The sequence below is a fragment of the Coregonus lavaretus genome (genome assembly GCF_964263955.1).
Source record: "Coregonus lavaretus genome assembly, chromosome: 8".
NCBI lineage: Eukaryota > Metazoa > Chordata > Actinopteri > Salmoniformes > Salmonidae > Coregonus > Coregonus lavaretus.
Genome location: NC_139995.1, coordinates 7,253,755 through 7,273,191, shown reverse-complemented (window position 1 = coordinate 7,273,191; position 19,437 = coordinate 7,253,755). Strand labels below are relative to the sequence as shown.

Here is a 19,437-nt window from a genome sequence, read left to right as displayed (position 1 = left end):
GACAACCGTTGTCCCCTTGATCTCAAAGTTTGAGATGTCTGTTTTCTCTCTGGCATGTTTTCCTTATGTTGCTTATCAGAGGTGTACCAGCAGGGCAACCTGCCACAACTAGAACAATGCATCCGTACACCTCTGACAGTTAGTTCCCTGAGAAGGGATGGGGAAGATGGCATTTGCTCTTCACATTGAAAATGTGTGGGGGGGTGAAGAAACACTGCCACTTATCCAGTTTATTGACATTGTGGATTTCTCAGAGGCTCACATTTTGATGTGTCATACATAGTTATAAGTAGTCCCGTCTTGTTTTGATTTGATCGGTATGAATCCTTAAATGATTTGGGTTTAAATGTGAAGAATGGGATGTTGACATTTCTATTACATATGACTGAAACTGGGTTGCCTCAGAAAAAGTATTTGAAATGTAGTCATTGGAATATTGCCCTCATTTAAGACTCCCTATAGATTAGCATTTTTTGTATTGTTCCCAAGACTTGATTTCATCTGTATGATGTAATCAAATGCATTAATCTGAAATATGTAGCAGCGATGATCATGAGTGGAGGATTGCCAAAAAGTTTCGCCATGATGATGTTCGGAAATATTTTTAAAGGTTTGAAAATTGGAGTAATGGCTGTAGATGTGGAGAGCAGTAGCCACTGTGTGCCAGTAGTAAGGATGGCCTTGAAAAGTTGCTTCAGTTCTAATGTTCCTTGCAGCGGCAAACATGCCACAGTAAGGTAATTGGATTGCTGGTTATTTCTGTACCTAAAGTCAAGGGTGGCTGGGAGGTAGTGTATCTTCTTTAATGGGATCTACATGTAGGCCTATTACATGTTATAACATACTTTGACAAAGTATTGTACTTTGATTATGATTAGTCTCTATCTACCCCATGATCTGCTATGTAGAGGGATTCTCCCATCTCTCCCTGTTTACAATGTTCACCCCACTGTTGCGCCTTCTGGACCATCTGCCTTTTACAGCTGAGGTAGAAGAGTGGGATACGACTTGTAGCATGTTTGAAAAAAACTGTAATTGAACTATATATATTATGAAGCTAATTTATCATATTTCCGTTGCCTTCCTGCATCAGTATTCCTGATAATTCTCTTCGGAGTGAAATTAATGGAGAATCTTCTAATATATGTTTGAGGATGAATGAACAAAGACATATCGCTGTTGACATCATTATGTAAAACATATTGTTCTAATTGATATATTAAAGCCTTTTTCAATTTGGCGTCTGTGTGCTGCCATGTATGATTTAATATGTTTTGGTTATGTCCTTTTTTACTTTAGTCATCGTACTTTTGGGCATCTGTTTGAGCCAGGTGAGGCACAGATTTGCTAATCTTGATCACATGGTGGTGAGTATTTAGGCCTAGTTGGGATGCATAGTGAGATGTCGATCAGTAATTATGCACAGTCTGACTGGACCGTTTCCTAAAGTTGATTCAGCTGCGGGATCGGGGCACCACCAGTGCAGAGCTTACTCAGGAATGGCAGCAGGCAGGTGTGAGTGCATCTGCACGCACAGTGAAGCGAAGAATTTTGGAGGATGGCCTGGTGTCAAGAAGGGCAGCGAGGAAGCCACTTCTCTCCAGGAAAAACATCAGGGACAGACTGATATTCTGCAAAAGGTACAGGGATTGGACTGCTGAGGACTGGGGTAAAGTCATTTTCTCTGATGAATCACCTTTCCGATTGTTTGGGGCATCTGGAAAAAAGCTTGTCCGGAGAAGACAAGGTGAGCGCTACCATCAGTCCTGTGTCATGCCAACAGTAAAGCATCCTGAGACCATTCATGTGTGGGGTTGCTTCTCAGCCAAGGGAGTTGGCTCATTCACAATTTTGCCTAAGAACACAGCCATGAATAAAGAATGGTGCCAACACATCCTCCGAGAGTAACTTCTCCCAACCATCCAAGAACAGTTTGGTGACGAACAATGCCTTTTCCAGCATGATGGAGCACCTTGCCATAAGGCAAAAGTGATAACTAAGTGGCTTGGGGAACAAAACATTTACATTTTGGATCCATGGCCTTAATCCCATTGAGAACTTGAGGTCGATCCTCAAGAGGCAGGTGGACAAACAAAAACCCACAAATTCTGACAAACTCCAAGCATTGATTATGCAAGAATGGGCTGCCATCAGTCAGGATGTGGCCCAGAAGTTAATTGACAGCATGCCAGGGCGGATTGCAGAGGTCTTGAAAAAGAAGGGTCAACAATGGAAATATTGACTCTTTGCATAAACTTAATGTAATTGTCAATAAAAGCCTTTGACACCTATGGAATGCTTGTAATTATACTTCAGTATACCATAGTAACATCTGACAAAAATATCTAAAAACACTGAAGCAGCAAACTTTGTGAAGACCAATACTTGTGTCATTCTCAAAACTTTTGACCACGACTGTACCTCAAATACTTCATTATCCTGAACATTGTACATTTGGTACTGCCACTGACCCTGTATATAGTGTTGTGACTTAACATTAATCTGATGACTATTATTTTTTCCAATTAACGAACTATGTTTAATTGTTACCCAATTAAATTAATCATGTAACAATTAACTCATTAGGATTTGGGGCACCATGGAAGAGGTTGTTTAAAGAGTTACCATCTCCCGAATTAAACTCTAGAAGGTATATATATCTATTACATCGATAACAGTCACGTATTAATCATTACCTCATATCATATCATCATTCTGAACGTTGTATACTCCTTGTATCTGCAAAAAACCCAGCTTTACTGATAATTCCGTACCACACACATTTGTTTAATTATTTATTTACTAAGTAACTAAATGATAACACAGGATACACACACACACACGGTATAGGTTATTGATTAGAAACTGAATACGATGGAAACAGGACCCTAGCGGACTAACAACAACATGACTGCTTGTTTACCAAAAGAGGGAGGAGTAGAGAGAAAGAGAGAAAGAGAGACAGAAAGAGAGACACAACATTTATACATTTGGAAGCTACCCTCACAGTAATCATAATACTTTGCACATTAACCGCCGCCCGTTTGGAGTAAGAAATCATGAATGTATTTACATTGGATTTCTTCCTTCATCGTTTATCTCTGTTGGACTCAAGCCTTCTTGGGAAGGGGTCGGTTGGGCCTTTTCTCGAACTTTGAGTGTAAGGCTCTGATTGTTCACAAGAGGTCACAATGTCCTTCTTCTTAGTTGCCCGTGGCTTCAATGACTGGTCATGTAGTCTGGGAAAAAAACAACAGGGTGGTGTTTCCTTTCACTCGTTCTGAAGAGTGGTCCTCTGAAGACAGCTAATCAGCCATGTCGATGATCCCCAGTTGGGTGATGAGAGCAGTGTAGTAGACGATGGTTTGAAGAGAGTAACAGGATGGTCCGACTTAAATACACTTTCCTAGATACAGGACTTAGAACAGCTAATCAGCCATAACATTGACTGTTAGAGAGGTGACTTTGTCGTCTTCACCTCATGTTGATTTTCAGGGTTGTAACCAATATAGAGACATGAGCTACAGCTCGAGTCTTTCTGGTCTGATATGTTAATTCTTAAGTCATCCTTTTATACACTCTGGTTAAAAGGGGCATTCCGTCATGCGGACACACTCTCTGAGCTCCCTCGGGGCGTGGCTAATTACTTGTGCAAAGCATTCTATGATCTCGTCAGAACTAAAATCACATTCCTATCTTAACAAAAATGTAATTCTTCATATTTCCTATACAACATAAAAGATGAAAACTTGACATATATAGTGTGTATACTTTTCAAGTTACAGTATTTTCTTGAGACTAGTTTTAGTGACATCACAAAATAACAATCCATAAGATATGATCATTCGTTAGATCCCCACTGACCATTCCCCACGTTCTTCTGTTAGGAATATTGTTCCGGTATTCACTTTTTAGACGTTAGAGCTTTGGGCGGGAAAAAGTATCTGCAGACAAAGCATTCCTTTAGCAAATACTGGAGGGTCAGGAGAGAATCTTCTCCTGCATAAAATTTATGACAGGGTGTGAAGTGTCAAAAAAAAACACACCAATCCCTCCTCCCCTCTGCGGGTGAGAGGGGTCTGGTAGAAGTTATCCATTGTAAACCTGATCTGCACATTTGCAACCAGAACAGGACAGTCATGACAATTGCTTACATTCATATTTTTTTCTTTCTCCTATTTTCTATTTCTCATGTTTATTTTTATTGTTTTTATTATTTTCTTATTTGTTATACTATTTTGATATTGAATACTGCACTGTTGGGTAGGGCTAGCAAGTTAAGCATTTCACTGTACTTGTTCTTGTGACAAATAAAACTTGAAACACACACTCAAAACCTCAGTATTCCTCCATACTCTACGTGTCTCTCTGGGTCTGGGTCACCCCCTGCCTTTCTTCCTGAGTGCCTATTGTCAATACCACCATGCTGTCCCTGAAGTGGCTGCCACTGTGCCCCAGAATAGCACTGCGTCAGAGCCCAAATGGCACGCAAGATGGCTGAATACACCCTCCTTACCACAGTCTAAAAGGCCACACTTAAGTCTAATCACTCCACTTATTTGGAGCCTCTAGCTCAGTAGTTCATTTTTGATTTCCTACCCTTCCATTGAGCTCCTAGCCTATCAGAGTATTCCTTCCTATTCTCATTCATTGTGTGACAGGGCTGGTGAGAGCAGGCAGTAGTTTATCTTTGAGGGGTTGAAGAGAAGGAGAGTTCTGAATCATTGTTATTTTTTAGCTGTATTTGGGTTAGGGATGAACTGGGATGTGGACTTGATGTTAAGTTTCAGACAGGAAACGCCACATATTTGTTTAACCATTTATTAGAAAAGATTGCAATACATGCACTTACATTAGTCTTGGCGTTAGGCTCTGCTCCTTCGCTGTAGCTCACTGCCAGAGCATACAATGGGGTCTGTAATTATTGGATCCCTTGATAAAAATGAGCAAAAAAGACTATCAAATAAATAATACAAATACTGAGCTATATTGTATGCAAAACAATTATATACACTGCTCAAAAAAATTAAGGGAACAATAAAATAACACATCCTAGATCTGAATGAATGAAATAATCTTATTTAATACTTTTTTCTTTACATAGTTGAATGTGCTGACAACAACATCACACAAAAATTATCAATGGAAATCAAATGTATCAACCCATGGAGGTCTGGATTTGGAGTCACCCTCAAAATTAAAGTGGAAAACCACACTACAGGCTGATCCAACTTTGATGTAATGTCCTTAAAACAAGTCAAAATGAGGCTCAGTAGTGTGTGTGGCCTCCACATAACTGTATGACCTCCCTACAACGCCTGGGCATGCTCCTGATGAGGTGGCGGATGGTCTCCTGAGGGATCTCCTCCCAGACCTGGACTAAAGCATCCGCCAACTCCTGGACAGTCTGTGGTGCAACGTGGCGTTGGTGGATGGAGCGAGACATGATGTCCCAGATGTGCTCAATTGGATTCAGGTCTGGGGAACGGGCGGGCCAGTCCATAGCATCAATGCCTTCCTCTTGCAGGAACTGCTGACACACTCCAGCCACATGAGGTCTAGCATTGTCTTGCATTAGGAGGAACCCAGGGCCAACCGCACCAGCATATGGTCTCACAAGGGGTCTGAGGATCTCATCTCGGTACCTAATGGCAGTCAGGCTACCTCTGGCGAGCACATGGAGGGCTGTGCGGCCCCCCAAAGAAATGCCACCCCACACCATGACTGACCCACCGCCAAACCGGTCATGCTGGAGGATGTTGCAGGCAGCAGAACGTTCTCCACGGCGTCTCCAGACTCTGTCACGTCTGTCACATGTGCTCAGTGTGAACCTGCTTTCATATGTGAAGAGCACAGGGCACCAGTGGCGAATTTGCCAATCTTGGTGTTCTCTGGCAAATGACAAACATCCTGCACGGTGTTGGGCTGTAAGCACAACCCCCACCTGTGGATGTCGGGCCCTCATACCACCCTCATGGAGTCTGTTTCTGACCATTTGAGCAGACACATGCACATTTGTGGCCTGCTGGAGGTCATTTTGCAGGGCTCTGGCAGTGCTCCTCCTGCTCCTCCTTGCACAAAGGCGGAGGTAGCAGTCCTGCTGCTGGGTTGTTGCCCTCCTACGGCCTCCTCCATGTCTCCTGATGTACTGGCCTGTCTCCTGGTAGCGCCTCCATGCTCTGGACACTACGCTGACAGACACAGCAAACCTTCTTGCCACAGCTCGCATTGATGTGCCATCCTGGATGAGCTGCACTACCTGAGCCACTTGTGTGGGTTGTAGACTCCGTCTCATGCTCCCACTAGAGTGAAAGCACCGCCAGCATTCAAAAGTGACCAAAACATCAGCCAGGAAGCATAGGAACTGAGAAGTGGTCTGTGGTCACCACCTGCAAAACCAGTCCTTTATTGGGGGTGTCTTGCTAATTGCCTATAATTTCCACCTGTTATCTTTTCCATTTGCACAACAGCATGTGACATTTATTGTCAATCAGTGTTGCTTCCTAAGTGGACAGTTTGATTTCACAGAAGTGTGATTGACTTGGAGTTACATTGTGTTGTTTAAGTGTTCCCTTTTTTTTTTTTGAGCAGTGTATATACCGTGCCAGTCAAAAGTTTGGACACACCTACTCATTCAAGGGCTTTTCTTTATTTTTACTATTTCTACATTCTAGAATAATAGTGAAGACATTAAAACTATGAAATAACACATATGGAATCATGTAGTAACCAAAAAAGTGTTAAACAAATCTAAATATATTTGAGATTTGAGATTCTTCAAATAGCCACCCTTTAACTTGATGACAGCTTTTCACACTCTTGGCATTCTCTCAACCAGTTTCACCTGGGATGCTTTTCCAAAAGTCTTGAAGGAGTTCCCACATATGCTGAGCACTTGTTGGCTGCTTTTCCTTCGCTCTGCGGTCCGACTCATTCCAAACCATCTCAATTGAGTTGAGGTCGAGGGATTGCGGAGGCCAGGTCATCTGATGCAGCATTCCATCACTCTCCTTCTTGGTAAAATAGCCCTTACACAGCCTGGAGTGGTCATTGTCCTGTTAAAAAACAAATGATAGTCCCACTAAGCCCAATCCAGATGGGATGGCGTATCGCTGCAGAATGCTGTGGTAGCCATGCTGGTTAAGTGTGCCTTGAATTCTAAATAAGTCACAGACAGTGTCACCAGCAAAGCACCCCCACATAACACCTCCTCCTCCATGCTTTACGGTGGGAACTACACATGCAGAGATCATCCGTTCACCCACACCGCGTCTCACAAAGACACGGCGGTTGGAACCAAAAATCTCCAATTTGGACTACAGACCAAAGGACACATTTCCACCGGTCTAATTTCCATTACTCGTGTTTCTTGGCCCAAGCAGGTCTCTTCTTCTTATTGGTGTCCTTTAGTAGTGGTTTCTTTGCAGGAATTCGACCATGAAGACCTGATTCACACAGTCCCCTTTGAACAGTTGATGTTGAGATGTGTCTGTGACTTGAACTCTGTGAAGCATTTATTTGGGCTGCAATCTCTGAGGCTGGTAAGTCTAATGAATTTATCCTCTGCAGCAGAGGTAACTGTGGGTCTTCTATTCCTGTGGCGGTCATCATGAGAGACAGTTTCATCATAGCGCTTGATGGTTTTTGCGACTGCACTTGAAGAAATCTTCAAAGTTCTTGAAATGTTCCGTATTGACTGACCGTCGTGTCTTAAAGTAATGATGGACTGTCGTTTCTCTTTTCTTATTTGAGCTGTTCTTGCCATAATATGGGCTATCTTCCTTGAATGAGTAGGTGTGTCCAAACTTTTGACTGGTAGTGTATGTATATTATATACAGTGCCCTCGGAAAGTATTCAGACCCCTTGACTTTTTTCACATTTAGTTATGTTACAGCCTTGTACAAAAATGTATTAAATGCCCCCCCCCCCCCCCCCCAATCTACACACAAAGCAAAAACAGGTTTTTACAATTTTTTGCTAATTTATTAAAAATGAAAAATATAAATATCACATTTACATAGGTATTCAGACCCTTTACTCAGTACTTTGTTGAAGCACCTTTGGCAGCGATTACAGCATCAAGTCTTCTTGGTTATGACGCTACAAGCTTGGCACATCTGTATTTGGGGAGTTTCTCCCATTCTTCTCTGCAGATCCTCTCAAGCTCTGTCAGGTTGGATGGGGAGCATTGCTGCACAGCTATTTTCAGGTCTCTCCAGAGATGTTAGATCGGGTTCAAGTCCGGTCTCTGACTGAGCCACTCAAGGACATTCAGAGGCTTGTCCCGAAGCCACTCCTGCATTGTCTTGGCTGTGTGCTTAGGGTCGTTGTCCTGTTGGTAGGTGAACACTACAATACTCAGGTTTCCTGTATGAACCTGCTGCGCTTGATTTAGTTGAAACAGCATTCCAGCCCCCTTTCTCAACAATGAACAAAGTGGTCATACTGTATATTGACCTCTGCCTTCTTCCCCCTCCCTAGGTAACCCGTCCCAGTCCACTTCTCTACACTACATGAACCCATACCAGATGAATGCATACGCCATGGCCTTGAAGGCTGTAGGGGAGATCATTCAGGATTACGACAGTGATAAGATGTTCCCTGCCCTGGGCTTTGGAGCCACGCTGCCCCCGGATGGACGGGTCTCACATGAGTTCCCCCTGGTGAGTCAAACACAGAGCCCTTTGTGGTCACTTGTTACTGAACTGAACTGGACTGGACAAGATTGAACTGGACTGGACTTGAATTTACTTGATTCACCAAATTCAGCGAATGATGGTCCACTCCAGAAAGAAGATCTTGATTTATTAAATACAAGAGATTTTACCCTGTTGATTGTTTCTCCTCTCCAGAATGTTAACATAGAGAAGCCCTACTTTAATGGTATAGATAAACTATAGCAAACTTTTTTAAACCTGTTGATTGTTCTCTTGTTCTCCTCTCCAGAACGGTAACATAGAGAACCCCTACTGTAACGGTATAGAGGGCATCCTGGAGGCCTATCACGAGAGTCTGAAGACTGTTCAGCTCTACGGACCAACCAACTTCGCCCCTGTAGTCAACCACGTGGCCAGGTAATGGACGCATACACACACACAAACGCACAAATACACAAGCATTAACACGCAGGCGCGCATATGCAAACACATACATATACACACGTACATACAGGCAGACGCACACACTCATACACACACACACACATACACACACATATACACACATACTGTACACACAGGCAGACATACAGGCACACACACTCACAAATCTGCTATCACAGATCATCAGCAGTGCAAGCCAGCGTAAAATGTCAATTTTTTTGCTGCTGTCAGATATCAACCTTGTCATGTAGTTGTTCGACTACAGTAATCCCAGTAATTCATACTCAGTCTTCCATCCCTGGGCTTCTCTCCTGTTCTGACCCCACAGGCCGTGACGATTGGCCTTTTAATGGACAGAAAAACCCAAAGCACAGGATGTGACACACATTAACGCCCTGGCACTGTGATAGAATAAATAAATGACTGACTCACCAGGCTGGCAGCGGAGCACTCAACGTAAACATAAACACATAAACAGAACTCAGAGAGTCAGAGAGGGCAAGCACTCTGATCACATTAGAGGAGGAGTAGGAGGTGGAAAAAAGATTGATAAATGCACACACTGCTATACACACACATAGGCTGCACACACACACAAGGCTAGCTTGGGATGATGGGATACACACACTAGTGATGCATGGGTTGACTCATAACCCGCATTACCCACGGTTATATCCATGCGGCGGGCGGGTTTAGGGCCATGAAATATAGTATTGTGTGGATGAAGAACGTGTGGGTGGTGGGCTGGTTGAATAAAGAGAAAACAATGTATACAAAAATCCATAAATGTATCAATCTTGTGCAATTCATATCTATAGGCTACATTGAGGTTTTTCTTTCATTCTTTTTATCTGCCGTTAGTGTGTAGCTTATGCCTAAGCTTCAGGGCATTACTATAGTGCGCCAAATACACAGCAATTGCCTTTTGGGAACTTGAGCAGTAAAAGTTAACATCGATCCACTGAGGCAAAAAGGACAATGTCAGAGTTTAATTCAATAAGAGAAAAGCTGCGAAATGGAGAAAATACATAAAAGGGAGGGCCAGAATAGTAGTGTAATGTTTGGGAAAGATTTGGTGAAATGCTAAAAGAGTATGATAGCAGTGCCAGCTTTGTTATGTGTGATGATTGTGAGGCGTTATACAAATTCGACAGTCACAAGACGGGGACTTCAGTATGGCACATCAAGGGAACTGTAACCTACTGTTCAGATGGGTTAAATGGAATAGTAACCTGACTGAAATCTGGACACTGACTGTAGGTCTATAACATCTCATATAGCCTAATATAATATGAACTCCTGCAGAATTAAACATTTCTTGCAGTAAAATGAGAGACCAAATTCACATTTCAGCATCTTGAGAGAATGAATGCGCGGTTAAGGACCGTCTGTAAAGGTGCGATCTTTATCAGCATCATAAAAGCTGATAGCATTTCAAAAACATAAAATATGCATCCAAGCCAAACTGAAATCTTATCCGAAACATGTTGGGTCGTTTTAACAGCTTTTAATTTCCTTAAAACCGGTCAAGCTGATGTCATTTGGACATGTTGCACGTAAATCTTTTACGTATTTGTTTTTGTTATTGCATGTTCTCCACAGTCCCTAAACGTCTTTGCTGCTCAAGTGAAGCAGGGATGAAAGAGAAAACAAACTTTACTCATGTCAACTAGATTGAAGCATTCATTCTATCGATCTATTACATTATTCTGGTGAGCAAGGCTTTATTTAGTCTTCTAGGGCAACAAGTAGGCATAATAACAGAACAGAAGCTGCATGTACCTATAGACCGCATAATAACAGAACAGAAGCTGCATGTACCTATAGACAAGTTGACTAACAAATAGCCTACAAAAATGTCGGAAATTATAAGCAGAAACATAAGCCTATCTAAAAAGGCTTGTCATTTGTGGATTAGGGTCGGGTATGGGACTCAGATTTTCACTTTATCACATATAGTCGGGCGGTTGGGGATGGGTTATTAGTAATTGCAGGCTGGTGTGGGTGAACAAACAGCTGACCCGCTTATCACTAACACACACACACACACACACACACACACAGGCACACACAGGCACACACACACACACCTAGTCCCCAGTCTGATAACTTTTCAAACAAAAAGAGATAAGACCATAGAGATAAAAGAGTTGTGAATATGACCCTCCAGTCACGGTAACAGTCAGTCCTCTATCCATTACCATGTGAATGGAGTTGGGCTGAAAGGGAACAAATGAACACAGACACTCAGTTGATCACAGAATCACACAGCGTAGTTCAACTTCATATCCTGCAGTGTTTGAGGTCAAAGTGTTTTTGAGGTATGATAATGAATATAATGAATGTTATCAATCTGCAGAATGATATCAGAGTATATTCTTTTCATTGAATAGACATTGAAATGTAGGAGGGAGTCGAGAAGATGGAGACCAATTTGTAAGTCGCTCTGGATAAGAGCGTCTGCTAAATGACGTAAATGTAAATGTAATACAATGGCATTAGATAAAAAATGACATTCAAGCCTGTCATTGGTCATTGTGAGTTTGAGTTTGGTTCAGAGTTTGTTTGCGTTTTACTCACAATCTGTTTGTGTGTGTGTGTGTGTGCGTGCGTCCTGCCTGACCTGCATGCGTGCGTGCGTATGTGTGTGTGTACGCGCGTGTGTTCCTCTCCAGGTATGCTGCAGCGGTTCAGGATGGGTCCCAGTATTTCGTCCTCCTCATCATCACAGACGGAGTCATATCAGACATGGCTCAGACCAAGGAGGCCATCGTCAATGTAAGTCTGGAGAGAGAGAGAGAAAGAGAGAGCGAGAATGGTTGAAGAGGAAGGAGGAAAGAGAGGGAGGGCGAGATAGAGAGAGAGGGAGAAAATGGTGGGACATGAAAGAGAAATGAGGGGAGATGTGGAAAAGGATAGAATATTTGGAGAGTGAAGCAAACGAAGAGAAAGAATGAAGAGAAAGTCGTCTGCGTGGACTCGGCCAGACCTCCAGCAAACTGGATTTAAAGGGAATTTGCGACTGTTAGTCAAACCGTTAGAACAGCCACACCTTCCTTTTAAGATCTTGCCTGCTGCTCTATCTTGCTTGGCCTCTCTGACTGACTACTGCACCTCTACCTGCCTACAACCTTGCTGCCGCTACTGCTTTCAGTTCTGCTCTTTTGATTATGATGGAATCTAATTTGGGGTAACATTATTGTTTTTTTTAGTGTTTTCTCTGAAATAGGAGTGTGAAGTAGAAATGCTTTGAGGGTCCTCTTCAGTTCAGAGAGCCAGATAGGATGATGTGTGTGTGTGTGTGTGTTTGTGTGTCCTCCGGAGAGTGTTTTCAGGAACACCTTCTTCTCTACAGCTGGCGGAGGGAGGGAGGTAACAGAGGGAGGAAGGCGAGATCCATGCTGTGTATCATTCATAACACAGCTGGGGAAGGGGGACAGGACACTATGGAACCTGTCACTCAGTTAGAGAACACAACAGTACTCCAAGGCACAGCGATGCTCTCTCAATGCATTATTTCGCTCTACCCCTTTTTCTCTTCCCTTTGGTTTTTTCTGTCTCTTTTTATTTATATTTCTCTCTTGCATCACCTCTCTCTTTCACTCTTGCTCACTTGCTTCACCTCTCTCTCTCTCTCTCTCTCTCTCTCTCTCTCTCACTCCCTACCTCCCTCCGTTTTTCTCTATGTATCTCGCTCTCTCCCTCTCTCTTTCTCTCTTCTCCTCTCGGGCTCATGTCATGTTAAAACAGTTCATGTCATTTCAGGGCCCCTAGTGAATCAGACACTTTGACACATTCCTTTCTCCACTCAACGATTCATTGTGTCATACATGATTCTACTACGGCCCCGTCACCACCCTCAGCCCCTACAGGAGCCCAACACTACATCCTGATGTTAGCATCAACCTGACCTGCAAACGTACCAGATCATGTCTCTCACACTTTCTCAGGATGTTTCGAAACATGGCTTTACTAGAGGTACAGTATATCCCTTAGAGAGTAGTTAGGTGACACACTGCTTCTCTATTAGTCTGCCATAGCCTGATAGTGTATTGAGGTGTGGTTTTCTCATTATTGGCTCCTAGTCGTTTCCTATGCGGTTCATATCTGTTTTAGACATCATTCATCCAGCACATTTTACGTTTGAGTAATTTAGCAGATGCTCTTATCCAGAGCGACTTACAGTTAGTGAGTGCATACATTTTCATACTGCCCCCCCCCCCCCCGTGGGAAATGAACTCACAACCCTGGCGTTGCAAGTGCCATGCTCTACCAACTGAGCTACAGGGGACCCAGAGCACGTACTCTGTAGACCTATTCTGTAGGCTACTCTAGTCCAGGACCCATATACGAAGAGAGTTTGGACATTGCAGTTTCAGTTGATCTGCGCATGTGCACGGGTGCGCTTCTACAACGTGTTAACTTCGGGACCAGAACAGCAGAGAAGTTAAGCCTTGCGCTTCAAGGCTCTTAGTTGTTGCGTAAATTGACCCACTGTGTTTACTTCATGCAATTTGATTGGTTAGATGGCGTCATGTAACTTTAATGTCTTCCATGATAGCACCCCAACTGTCTTCCATAGTCGTTGCCAAGCGACTAGTGACGATAGTGACTTTGGGCTAAAACTCTTTGGGCTAAAAGTGGATTCACACATTCATTTCCCACTGTGGTATCACACTGTGGTTCTCAAAGGTCAGTTCTAGAGGGGAGTCCTCTAAATGACGCACTAGGCTTAATGTCTTCCTCTGTCAGAGTCTGGGGTGATTTCTTGTCTCTCTCAGTGGGACATCACAGGACATAATTGACGACTTGAATTACGTTATTGATGAGTCACAGACTCAGACGTAGGTGTGATTGGCTTCTCAGGCTCTGGTCAGAAGTCCTTTGGTGGGTCACACAGAAGATGTTCCCCCGCAGATGCTCACTGTCCTCATATTGTTTTATCAGCAGCAAACACGCAGACACACGTGTGTGTGCGTCACCCCTGAATGAGTGTTATAGAAACAGACAGGAATAATCAGTTAGACAGCCCCAGGCTTCCTACAAAAAATTTTACGGACGTGTGATGGACAAGTTAAACTACTGTGACATCACTTCCTGTTGTGTACCGCTGGTCCAGTTGTGGAAAAAGTACCCGATTGTCATACTTCAGTAAAAGTAAAGATACCTTAATAGAAACGTGAAAGTCACCCAGTAAAATACTACTTGAGTAAAAGTCTAAAGTATTTGGTTTTAAATATACTTAAGTTTCAAAAGTAAATGTAATTGCTAAAAAGTAAAAGTATAAATCATTTCATATTCCTTATATTAAGCAAACCAGATGGCACCTTTTTCTTTTTGTTACTTTTTTAAGGATAGCCAGGGGCACACTCCAACACTCAGACATCATTTACAAATGAAGCATTTGTGTTTAGTGAGTATGTCAGATCAGAGGCAGTAGGGATGACCTGGGATGTTCTCTTGAGAAGTGTGTGAATTGGACCATTTTCCTGTCCTGCTATGTAACGAGTACTTTTGGGTGACAGAGAAAATGTATGGAGTAAAAAGTACATTATTTTCTTTAGGAATGTATTGAAGTAAAAGTAAAAGTTGTCAAAAATATAAATAGTGAAGTAAAGTACAGATACCCCCAAAAAACGACTTAAGTAGTACTTTAAATATTTTTACCTAAGTACATTACACCACTGTGTAGGATGCGGCCCAATAATGTCTCCTTCACTACTTTCCACAAAATTAAAAGCCTTGGATTGGTGGAGCCATGAGCTAGTGGGAGTTTCCATCATATTTGTTATACCAGTAATTTCCTTTTAAAACATTGAAGGGAAGTGAACAAGTCCACATTTTCGGAGGAAGGTGAGAAAATTGGGCTGCAACCTGTCTTTACCCACTACCCTTTAACTCCCTAAAGTCCCGCTGTCCACACAAGAAGGCCTGATACCTCTGTCGAAATGGCCATCCCTTACGAAATAGCTGTAAGTAGTGGTAGAAGTATTGTTGTCAGTTAGTTTACTCCAATTAGGGTAGGGATGGTAGGGTAGGGGGGAAAAAGTATAGAGAAATAAAAAAAAAACACTAGAACCGCCATAGGCCAACGCCTCCTACCGTTTGATTTTGTAATTAAAATAAATCAGCCATTTTGAAAGCAACATCCTCCTGCTTCCCTGACTTTTCCTAAATAGTTGCTCAGTTGTTAGATTTTTTAAAATCACAAACAGAAATGTATTTAGAGCCTGTTTACCTGTTTATTTTTTTCACACCTATTCCGAACTTAACCCTTTGAGACGTACTATCACATCTTTTTGATCATTGTTGAGTGGTCTCTGCAGCGTACCATCGCAAATATGTGACCTATCGCCTCGATTTGGTCTTAAAATTTGAAATTGTGTTTTTTACATTGGATAAAAGTCGAGACTCAGAGCTAGAAAATGGTATATCATACACTGCAGTTGAAGAACAATGGGAAAGTAATTCTGCTTTTAAAGTTGATAAACTTGTAACCCCACTTTTGAGAAAATGGAACTTGAATGTTTTGATACCCCCAGCTCTTCTTTGTCTACCCCCTTTCAGCATCATTCACACCCTCTTAAGCCTTAGCCCCACCCATCTCTTTAAGGATTCACATGTGAGGCCATTTGCTAAACAGAGTGATTAGTTAAGTAAACAACCAAAGATTTCATGACTAAAAGTGGTGAAAGTAGTAGCCTACAATAAAGAAAAACTCCAGGTAAAAATACACTTTATCTAGTACTTGGCCTATATCCTAATCTGACTTTGGTGCAGGTCATGTTGTTCTTCACATTACCGTCTCTGGTAAACAGACACTATATCAAATAAAATAAAAAGTTTATTTGTCACATGCACAGGATACAGAAGGTGTAAACAGTACAGTGAAATGGTTACTTGCATAGTAGCAATATCAAAAACAGAAAGTGTCCATATACAAATATTGTATAAATATTGTATAATTATTAGATGACGCTTACCTGACACACTTGTCTAAATTGATGGGTCATGTGAAGGAAATGCTATAACCACCCCCCAGCCACATCTAGCTAAGTGGATGGGTCACTGTTGTCTAGACATGTACACGTGTTCATTAAATATAATAGATGGCCGTAATCACCCCCAGACACACCTGGCTAACTTGATGGGTCATGTAATCATCTGGCGAAGTGTTTTGTTTAGACATGTAGTCTTTTGTCTTTTGTTTAGACATGTAGCTAGCTAGCTACACAATGCACCTGCATTATCCCAACTCATACTACTACTGTACTAACCAATACAAACATTGTCATAGCTATAGTATGAATCTGCAGGTAGCTAAAGCTAACCAACCAGGTTCAATGTTAGCTAACTAACATTTGGCTATAACTAAGAATACAAATGGATTTCTGATTCGAATAATATTACTACAAAGATCATACACATAACGTTAGCTAGCGAGCCAGCAAGCTAATGTTCACTAGCTAGCTAACAGTACGCTTTAACTTGCAATGAAAATGACTTTCTGACCAAATTTTTTACGTATAATATCTAAAAATGTAGCTAGACTCTTACCCGTATACATGGATGAACGCTTCACGGCAGACTGGAACCATTTAACTCCGTTTTGTTTGTAGCTACATCTTGTTTGGCCAGCGTTGTGCCAAGTCACTCCAGTTCACACTGACCTTGGCGTGTGCAGAAAGTAGCAAATCACTTTTTCCAACTGATCTGTCGATAGCGCCTGCTAAATTCTGGGATCAATGATGTTGAGAAAAGTAGCAAAACTTTTGTAGTTCTCGATGGCTAACGGTGCGGTAGAAAGGACTATCAACACATACTGAGCAGCTCATGTTATAAACAGAAGCATGCTACATGGCAGACCAATCCAAACTCATCTCTCGGCATGTCCAGCCCATCCATTACTTCAGCCAATAATGGCTAGCAGGAAGGTTCCTCTCTTTTTCCGTGGCTAAACCAACTAGGCTCGAAATATAACAATTTTATTTGTATTTACTGATGGAATAGAAGTTTGTTATTAAGGCACATGAAAGTTCACATGTTCCAGAAGGCATTATTGCCAATAAATGCATTTAGCAAAAACAATTATGCCTCTCCTGTGAAGTAGTGATGTGCGACATATGCCTAGTTTCCTGAAACGAGTCACATATGTGATTGGAACATCAGCAACAGAACATATAATGCAACAAACACGTTTAAACAGCATTGTTGTCTGAAAATCATCTAAACAATATTTTCTACTGATGGGAAATAAAGGTCTTCACAACTTTATTCCTCAATTTCACCTTTTATTGTAAAAGATAAAAGCGAACTCCATACTTCAAGCATCACGCAGAACACATCCACAGACAGCCAAAACAAAACATACAATACCAGTCAAAAGTTTGGACACACCTACTCATTCAAGGGGTTTTCTTAATTTTTACTATTTTCCACATTGTAACAAATATGGAATAATGTAGTAACCAAAAAGGTGTTAGACAAATAAAAATATATTTTGTATTTTAGATTCTTCAAAGTAGCCACCCTTTGCCTTGATGACAGCTTTGCACACTCTTGTCATTCTCTCAACCAGCTTCACCTGGAATGCTTTTCCAACTGTCTTGAAGGAGTTCCCACATATGCTGAGAACTTGTTGGCTGCTTTTCCTTCACTCTACGGTCCAACACATCCCGAACCATCTCAATTGGGTTGAGGTCGGGTGATTGTGGAGGCCAGGTCATCTGACGCAGCACTCCATCACTCTCCTTCTTCGTCAAATAGCCCTTACACAGCCTGGAGGTGTGTTGGGTCATTGTCCTGTTGAAAAACAAAGATAGTCCCACCAAGCACAAACAAGATGGGATGGCATATCGCTGCAGAATGCTGTGGTAGCCATGCTGGTTAAGTGTGCCTTGAATTCTAAATAAATCACTGACAGTGTCACCTGCAAAGCACCCCCACACCATCACATCTCCTCCTCCATGCGTCACGGTGGGAACCACACATGCAGAGATCAGCCGTTCACCTACTCTGCATCTCACAAAGACACAGCGGTTGGAACCAAAAATCTCTCATTTGGACTCATCAGACCAAAGGACAGATTTCCACCATTCTAATGTCCATTGGTCGTGTTTCTTGGCCCAAACAAGTCTCTTGTTATTATTGGTGTCCTTTAGTAGTGGTTTCTTTGCAGTAATTCAACCATGAAGGCCTGATTCACGCAGTCTCCTCTGAACAGTTGATGTTGAGATGTGTCTGTTACTTGAACTCTGTGAAGCATTTATTTGGGCTGCAATTTCTGAGGCTGGTAACTCTAATGAACTTATCCTCTGCAGCAGAGGTAACTCTGGGTCTTCCATTCCTGGGGGTGGTCCTCATGAGAGCCAGTTTCATCATAGCGCTTGATGGTTTTTGCGACTGCACTTGAAGAAACCTTCAAAGTTCTTGAAATGTTCCATATTGACTGACCTTCATGTCTTAAAGTAATGATGGATTTAAAGTAATGATGGACTGTCATTTCTCTTTGTTTATTTGAGCTGTTCTTGCCATAATATGGACTTGGTCTTTTACCAAATAGGGCTATCTTCTGTATTCCACCCCTACCTTGTCACAACACAACTGATTGGCTCAAACGCATTAAGAAGGAAAATAATTCCACAAATGAACACCTGTTAATTGAAATGCATTCCAGGTGACTACCTCGTGATGCTGGTTGAGAGTATGCCAAGAGTGTGCAAAGCTGTCATCAAGGCAAAGGGTGGCTTCTATGAAGAATCTCAAATATAAAATATATTTGGATTTGTTTAACACTTTTTTGGTTACTACATCATTCCATATGTGTTATTTCATAGTATTCTACAATGTGGAAAATAGTGGAATGAGTAGGTGTGTCCAAACTTTTGACTGGTACTGTAAGTTAGCGACCTAACAGCTAGACTTGTTTACAATGTACCACATCTCTGGTGAGCACAAGGGAGAAATGTAATATTGTTAAGAAAAGAGATGCGTGTCAGTTAAGCTAACGTCAGCTAAATTCTTTATGATGGCAGCCATGTTTGTTTATGTTTGACAAGCAAAAACGCACTAATCCCAGAATGCCATTCACTATAAGACGTGAATAAATTGTCAAAATTGGCTGCGCCCATTGCCTGAAAAATATTAACTTAGTTTGGCCACTTTTCATCAAATTACAAATCTTCAATGTACTTATTACAGTGTATACAAGAACCGGAGCACATGACTTGACAAGTAGTTTACAGTTTTTGACAAATCACAAAGCAAATAAAATGTTATCACCTCACAGATCATCACCCCAAATAAAAGCCTACTGCCTAGCCTAACCGTAGCATG

The 19,437-nt window shown here is 41.9% G+C and overlaps 1 protein-coding gene across 3 annotated transcripts in view; it reads left to right on the top strand.

Moving 5' to 3' along the window:
- The window catches only part of LOC311133774 (copine-5), a gene marked incomplete at both ends in the record, with an annotated part of 271,494 nt that overhangs the window by 237,480 nt on the left and 14,577 nt on the right, over positions 1–19,437 (top strand). For all 3 annotated transcript variants that reach the window (XM_084167331.1, XM_084167329.1, XM_084167330.1), the window contains 3 exons: positions 8,483–8,664; positions 8,948–9,075; positions 11,778–11,880. In XM_084167331.1, the coding sequence (XP_084023457.1) occupies positions 8,483–8,664; positions 8,948–9,075; positions 11,778–11,880 (413 nt within the window). The remainder of the gene's footprint in view (positions 1–8,482; positions 8,665–8,947; positions 9,076–11,777; positions 11,881–19,437) is intronic.